Source organism: Silene latifolia, chromosome Y (assembly GCF_048544455.1).
Source record: "Silene latifolia isolate original U9 population chromosome Y, ASM4854445v1, whole genome shotgun sequence".
Lineage (NCBI taxonomy): Eukaryota > Viridiplantae > Streptophyta > Magnoliopsida > Caryophyllales > Caryophyllaceae > Silene > Silene latifolia.
Genome location: NC_133538.1, coordinates 391,735,219 through 391,742,744, shown reverse-complemented (window position 1 = coordinate 391,742,744; position 7,526 = coordinate 391,735,219). Strand labels below are relative to the sequence as shown.

General features: G+C 33.6%; 1 protein-coding gene and 1 long non-coding RNA gene across 2 annotated transcripts; one reads left to right on the top strand and one right to left on the bottom strand.

Annotated features, from left to right (window-relative positions):
- The first annotated feature begins 5,232 nt into the window (after positions 1-5,232).
- Positions 5,233-6,051, top strand: LOC141629920 (carbamoyl phosphate synthase small chain, chloroplastic-like). The gene is made up of 3 exons (XM_074442835.1): positions 5,233-5,634; positions 5,714-5,822; positions 5,919-6,051. Exons 1-3 carry the CDS (start codon positions 5,499-5,501, stop codon positions 5,956-5,958), a joined length of 285 nt encoding a protein of 94 aa, XP_074298936.1. The 5' UTR covers positions 5,233-5,498; the 3' UTR covers positions 5,959-6,051.
- On the bottom strand, positions 5,768-7,248 carry LOC141629921 (uncharacterized). The gene is made up of 2 exons (XR_012537386.1): positions 6,509-7,248; positions 5,768-6,398 (listed from the first exon to the last, which is right to left on the bottom strand). It is a non-coding gene; the product is annotated as an uncharacterized LOC141629921 (long non-coding RNA).
- Positions 7,249-7,526: the final 278 nt, after the last annotated feature.

Below are 7,526 nucleotides of genomic sequence, written 5' to 3'. Positions count from 1 at the left end.
AGTCTCCAAGCTCCGACTCAACTCATCTCCTAAATGCATGTATAGGGACATGTATTAAGCTTGATTCCACTTCTCTTTGCTTCATTCCTGCAAATAAGACAAGAGAAACCAAAGTAGACTATTCGAGGGACATTTGTAGCTAAACACTACTAAATATGCATAGAGATGCGTGCAAATATGGTACAATAAGTCTATATAAAATGCACGTATCAAGGGGGATACGGGAAAAGAAATTGAGTTATGTTGGTAGGATCATTCTTATCAATGTTGTGCTCAATACATTGCATAATTTATTGGGCATCTATTTTAATAATCCCAAAAGGAGTGGTCAAGAGGATTGAGGCAATCTGTAGAAATTTTCTATGGAGTGGGGAATCTGAGTATAGCAGATCCCCTTTGGTGGCATGGCACAATGTTTGCTGTATTAAGAAGGAAGGGGGTCTGGGTATCAAGGAAGCTGGGGTGTGGAATGTGGCAAGTATGGGCAAACTAATGAACAGGATATACACTCAAGCAGATAGACTATGGGTGTTGTGGATTGACCATGTCTATTTGAAAGGTGCCAATTGGGATGATTATCAGCCTTCTCTAGATTCCAATTGGACTGGAGAAATATTTGCAAAGTAAGGGATATGTTAGCTGCTTGTTTCCAGGGTACTCAGTGGGTTGCCTCACCTGGTGGGTACTCTGTGGGTGCGGGTTATCAATGGATTCAGGGTTCACACCCCCCTGTCTATTGGTATAAAGAGGCGTGGGATAATTGGGTTATTCCTAAACAATCAGTGATTGGTTGGTTGATTCAGAGACAGGCTTTAAACACTAGAGTGAAGATGTATCAAATTGGTCTGAGTATGACTAATAGATGTGTCCTTTGTGAGTAATATGAGGAATCTGTTGCACATCTGTTTGCTGATTGTTCTTTCAGTTCTAATATTATTGCAGGGCTAGATAATTGGCTTCTATTACATATTATTGGTCCCTATGCTAGTTACTCGAAGCTGCAGAAGAAGGTATGCGGAATGGTGAAGATGGCATATTGGTATGCAGTTTGGCATGAGAGGAATGTCTGTCGTTTGGAGTTTAAAGTCAGAATTCCTGTGAAGATTATCAATGGGATTGTGCAGCAAATGAGGGTAAGAATTGTGCAGAAGATGGGCAATGCTGCTCAGTTGAGAGATCGTGATTGGCTTAGGTTGATTAATATTAGTCCTTGATGTATGTTATAGCCATGAGTATTCAAAGATGTAATGAAAACTGATTTGTAACCGTTTTGATGATTGATATAATATAAAGCTCACATGTTACCAAAAAAAAACTTGTCTTATAATCACCATATTGCTTAACAAGTATTTGAGCAACTTTGCATAAAGTTCATTTGGTGTATTACCATTATCATAGGAAAAGAAATAACCAAACAATAAAAAATTATCATAGGAAAAGAAAAAAGAATATGACCTTGTTTGCAGGTGGACGGTCACTCGAGTACAATATCAGAAAGAGGGGTTAATAGTAGAGCTTATTATGAGATTAAATAAATTTCGGATTATTATGAGAAGACCACCCATAGATAGGATTACAAATTTTTCCTTTTTCATATGGGGTCTAACTGTGTAAGTAATGTAAGCGAGTGTAATCAAACCGATTTGAGCATGAGCTCTGTTGGATTTGGAATCCGCTCGAAAATTTGGAATGGATTCAAAAATTTGTGCACGAGCTCGCAACCGGCTCGAAAATTTCCGAGCTTAATTGAGCTCGGTTAAATCATTATATTATTACTTTATTTAACGTTTAAATCATATTAAAAATACATCTACAACAACAACAACAACAACAACAACAACAACAACAACAACAACAACAACAACAACAACAGAGCCTTAATCCCAAAATCATTTGAGGTCGACTGACATGAATCATCCTTTAGAACCGTCCATGGGTGAACGCACACCTCAAAATGTGAATAGAAAAGGGAAAAATGAAAAACAAAAGGGAGAGCGAAATGTAATACAAAGTCAAGGTAAACAATAATATAATTGAAAAATATAATTATAAATATAATTATAAATGTAAATATAAAATACTTATCAAATAGAATAAAAATGTAATTATAAATGTTAGAATAACATTTTATTAAGAATTAAAACAATTGTAAAATGTCATAATTAAACAATAATAAAAAATTAAACGTGCCTAAACGAGCTTCCGTTCTGAGCTCTACTAACTTCGGACTTGGATTTGGTCCACCTGGCTTGAAATCGGCTCGGAATCATTTTTGATCGATTTCGAGTCGAGTTTTGACCGAGCTGATTCCAAGTGCTTTACGAACGAGCTCAGATAATTTACAACCCTATTTTTAAGTATGTGTTTGGCGTGATGTTTCAAAATGTTTTTTGGGTCATCAAAGATGTCTTAGGCTCTGTTCTTTTGGGCTTAATTTTGTTGAACTTAACTGAATTATAGGGTTTAACGTTTATGAAGCGAATTTATAGAAGCTTAATTATAACTTAAAAATGATTTTTTTATTTATGTTTTTCATAACGTGAGATTGAACAAGAGTACAATTAAACCAAAAACATAAATAACTAGGTGTTTTTATGTCGGCGATGCTAAAAGTTAAGTACCCCACCTAAAAACCCTTTTTTTAATAGTTAACCCCTATCTAATGTGTACTGCTCAAAAATTGATCAATTGGGATAATAATAATAATAATAATAATAATAATAATAATAATAAACAGGTTACAAATCTTTAAACCCATACCCGACCCATTTAAATTTACAATCGTGTTCGTATCGATCTACTTACATAAAAATGGATCATGAAGTCTTAACCCTAACTCATTAGTTTCGTGTCGGGTTCATGTCGCGTTTACGTGTCATGTCCATATTTTGAAAGTGGGGTAAATACATTTCTGTGATGAATGATCAAGATTAATTATTAGGATTAATCAATATATATATATGTATATATATGTATATATATATATATATATGTATATATATATATATATATATATATATATATATATGTATATAGAGATAGGATCTTGTGAGTTTGGTTTCTTATGGTGAGTTGTGAGTTTGTGCTTTGATGAAATCTCAACCACTAGATTATATTAGAGATGAATGGCCAAGATCTAATCTTACATGTCATATAAAACCACTGTCATTATTTTCTCTTTTTTCTAGTGCTACTTTTTTTTTTTACTTTAATTTTTTTATCTCCTTTTTTTTACCTCGTGTTATTATACTTTTTTTTACAACTTTGATTTTTTTTTTCTCTTATGTTTTTCTCTAATTTTCTCATTATGTTACCTTTTTTTTCTTTTTCTTTTTGTACCAGATTTTTTTTTACTTGAAATTTTTTTTACTCTTATTTTTTTTGTCTCGTGTTATTATGCTTTTTTTTTTTGCAACTTTGATTTTTTTTCTCTTATGTTTTTCTCTAGTTTTCTCATTATGTTACCTTTTTTTCTTTTTCTTTTTGTACGAGATTTTTTTTTACTTGAAATTTTTTTTACCCTTATTTTTTTTGCCTAGTGTTATTATGCTTTTTTTTTACTTTGATTTTTTTTACGACTTTGATTTTTTTTCTCTTTTTTTTATTGTGTTGTTATTGTTATTCCGTTGTTATTGTGATGTTATTCTGCTGTCACTTTGACTTTTTTTACGGCTTTGATTTTTTTTCTTTTTTTTACCACGTGTTATTGTGCTGTTATTCTACTGTTATTCTGTTGTTATTGTGATGTTATTCCGGTGTCACTTTGATTTTTTTACTATTTTGATTTTTTTTACTACTTTGATTTTTTACTCTTATTTTTTCCGCATGTTATTGTGCTGTTATTCTGGTGTTATTGTGATGTTATTCCGGTGCCACTTTGATTTTTTTTACGACTTTGATTTGTCTTTTTCTTTTTTTTTTATCCTGTGTTATTGTGCTGTTATTCTACTGTTATTCTGATGTTATTCCGGTGTCACTTTGATTTTTTTAACTACTTTGATTTTTTTTCTCTTTTTTTTACTACGTGTTATTGTGATGTTATTCCGGTGTCATTTTGATTTTTTTTACTACTTTGATTTTTTTACTCTTATTTTTACCGCATGTTATTGTGCTGTTATTCTGGTGTTATTGTGATGTTATTCCGGTGCCACTTTGATTTTTTTTACGACTTTGATTTTTTACTCTTTTTTTACCACATGTTATTGTGCTATTATTCTGGTGTTATAGTGCTTTTTTTTACTTTGATTTTTTTACGACTTTGATTTTTTTTCTCTTTTTTTTTACCACGTGTTATTGTGCTGTTATTCTGGTGGCATTGTTATTCTGGTGTTATTGTGATGTTATTTCGGTGTACTTTGATTTTTTTTACTACTTTGCTTTTTTTTACTCTTTTTTTCCCGTGTTATTGTGCTGTTATTGTAATGTTATTCTTGTGTTATTGTGGTGTTACTCTATTATTGTGGTGTAATCCATCTCTTGTATTTGTTATCCAATTCATTACCATTAACTCATTTTAATTTAATTATTCCTCCGTGTTATTGTGCTGTTATTGTGGTATTACCCTACTGTTATTATGATGTTACTCTATTCATCTTTTCTTGGCTAACCGGCGGTGCTGCTTTTTCACTTGCATTATTAAAGTACAAAGCTAATAATCAATATGCATACATACCCTTGAACAAATCCTAGAATAACGGGATTACTCTTACACTTTTAACATTTGAATAAAGTAGTGAAAAAAAATCAAAGTAAGTTCCAGTATTACTCTTACACTTTTATTTAATTTTTTTATGTGCAACCACTTGTTATTCCACAGTTATTGCGTTGTTACTCTGGTGTTATTCTGGTGTTATTGCATTGTTACTCTGGTGTTATTTTGGTGTAATTGTGAGTTACTCCGGTGTTATTCTAGTGTTATTGTGTTGTTATTCTAATGTTATTGTGTTTCGGTCCGGTGTTATTCTAATGTTATTGTAGTGTTATTGTGAATTATTCTTGTAGTGTAATTTGTTTTTTGTAGGAGTCGGATCGAAAATAAAGCAAAGTCGAATGAAACAAGAGGGATTGAAATCGTTGATTACTTTGCTTGGTTACCCCGCTGAATAAAACTACCCAAAGCTGGTGAAATTATGAAGTTAAACAAGAGATTCTTTGACCAAATTGTTACCCAAATACATGAAAGTAAGAAATTATTACTACTATAATATCCAAATACGAGAACATAAGTAGAATGTGACATGAATTCACAAAAATCAGAAAATTGAATTCCCACAAATATTACGGTTTCTTAGAAAATTGAATTCCCACAAATGTTATGGGCCATTATTGGTTGATACAATAGTTTATTACTAAGTAATGTCATTTTCATGGAATTCAAGAAAACAATTTGGTCTTGAATCCTTTTTTTTGGTGTCACATGGTTTCTTAGAATGCCATTTTATTTGGTTTGCATATTCAAGTTGCTGACTCACTTTTGATTATTTTGGGTTATGAAATAGATGATGTTGATACTCGAGCTATCAGCTATCACTCGTAGACTGCGGGAAGATGGGAGCCTTATTGGTGTATTGAGTGCAGAAAAATCAAAATCCGATGAGCAGCTCTTAGAAACGGCTCGTTCTTGGGACATAGTTGGTGAGCTTGCTGCCTGTTGTGATTATAGAGAGAGAGAATTAGATGATGTAAACCTGAATTTCGGTTTTCCTTTGTGCAGGAGTTGATTTGATAAGTGGTGTAACATGCCAGGCTCCTTATCAGTGGGTTGATAAAACAGATGATAACTGGGAGTTTAATATAGATGTCGACATGGAGAATCTTTCAATGTACATTTCTATACCCGATATCTTACTTTCAAATCTAATGAACTGTAAGGTTTCTATTTTAATTTGATTTCTCTTTGTGATATGCTAAACACAAAGGTCGTTGCTTATGATTTTGTGGTCAAGCAAAACATTTTGAGACGCTTGGCATCGTATGGATGTAACATCACAGTTGTCCCTTCAACATGGCCAGCATCTGAGGTTTTGAAAATGAAACCAGATGTTATTCTCTTCAGCAACGGTCCTGGAGATCCCTCAGCAGTTCCATATGCTGTTGAATCAGTGAAAGCATTGCTGGGACAGGTTCCCATTTTTGGAATATGCATGGGCCACCAGTTACTTGGACAGGCCTTGGGTGGTAAAACCTACAAAATGAAGTTTGGTCGCCATGGAGGAAACCATCCTGTCCTAGGAGAAGCCACCATTGCCATTCATTGCTTGGCCTTTGTTTCGATTTCGAAACCCGTCAACTAACCTGCCAACTCGCACCACAACCAACAGCGGCATCGGACTGCACATTTGGCAGCTGCTTTTGATCATAATCATACTCTTTTACTCTTTTACAGGTACTCTTTCACTCTGCATGCAAAAAATATCAGATTAATGGAAAGGTTGAAGCTCATTCCAAAAGACGTAATCTGGAGAACCATAAAATCAAAATATGATACTTATTTGCAAAAGTATGATACCTTCAAGTGAGTGACTGGAGCTCCTCGGGAATCAAGAAAAGCAAAACCATCCTAAACTGATCTACTGTGCAAATCATGTCGGACAAGGGAATTTTAACCCAATTAAAATCCAAAAATTTACACCTAAGGATTAAGGGAAATCAACGGATATCGTGCACAAACTCACCATAACCGAACCAAATTCAGAAGCAGCTCCACCATATGCACCAACTGTTGCGAGTGCTTGGCATGAACAGAAACATCAACGCGTCCCCTAAATTTACTCACCTCTGATTACCGAGCTAGGACCACCGCAGCAGTTCACCAGAAGTAACGCCGAGCTTCACGGTCACTACTCTCCTCCCTTCTTCAAGTTCGAGCACAGATCCAACGACCACCGAGCACCATCTTCAATTGTCGGATGTCTGAGAAGTAGCAGCAATTTGCATTTACTTAAGTCAAATCGGGTTGACCCGATTAAACGATGGTGTTGGTGATTTCTGAAGAGAACGATTGAATGAAAGTATAATAAAAAGTCGTCGCCCTGCAGATCTGTTGAATTTGATGGTAGAATTCATGGAATCCAAAAGATATCATTTCAGCTGTAATTTTTTTTAATTTGGATGAAAATCTAGGTATTTTTGTGTATCAATCGGGTATTCACACAAATTTGTGTTTTTTTTTTTTTGGGATGTAGAGACAGGATGAATGTACAATTTTCATGGCCATTAGTTTTCACCGAAGAAGTACTGTATGTTTTATTGCTGACTTTATTTGTTCTGTTTTTAGATTTAATCTTAGCCCTTGGTTTCTTTTGATCTAATAATTTGGGATTTTCCAAACTCACAACTCATTGTAAGAACCAAACTCACGAGATCGATATATATATATATATATATATATATATATATATATATATATATATATATATATATATATATATATATAGAAAGTAAGGATCAAGTGAGTCCACTAAAAGCCTTGAGTCCAAGTCTCTTAGGACCTTGAAAAAGATGGGATGAAGATGGTGAGATTGAAG

What these genes read in the sequence shown, in the direction of transcription:
- LOC141629920 (XM_074442835.1), top strand. Translation starts at nt 5,499, where the DNA reads ATGATGTTGATACTCGAGCTATCAGCTATCACTCGTAGACTGCGGGAA. An exon ending in TCGTTCTTGGGACATAGTTG is followed by an intron (nt 5,635 to 5,713) that starts GTGAGCTTGCTG and finishes TCCTTTGTGCAG; the next exon opens with GAGTTGATTTGATAAGTGGT. An exon ending in GACATGGAGAATCTTTCAAT is followed by an intron (nt 5,823 to 5,918) that starts GTACATTTCTAT and finishes CTAAACACAAAG; the next exon opens with GTCGTTGCTTATGATTTTGT.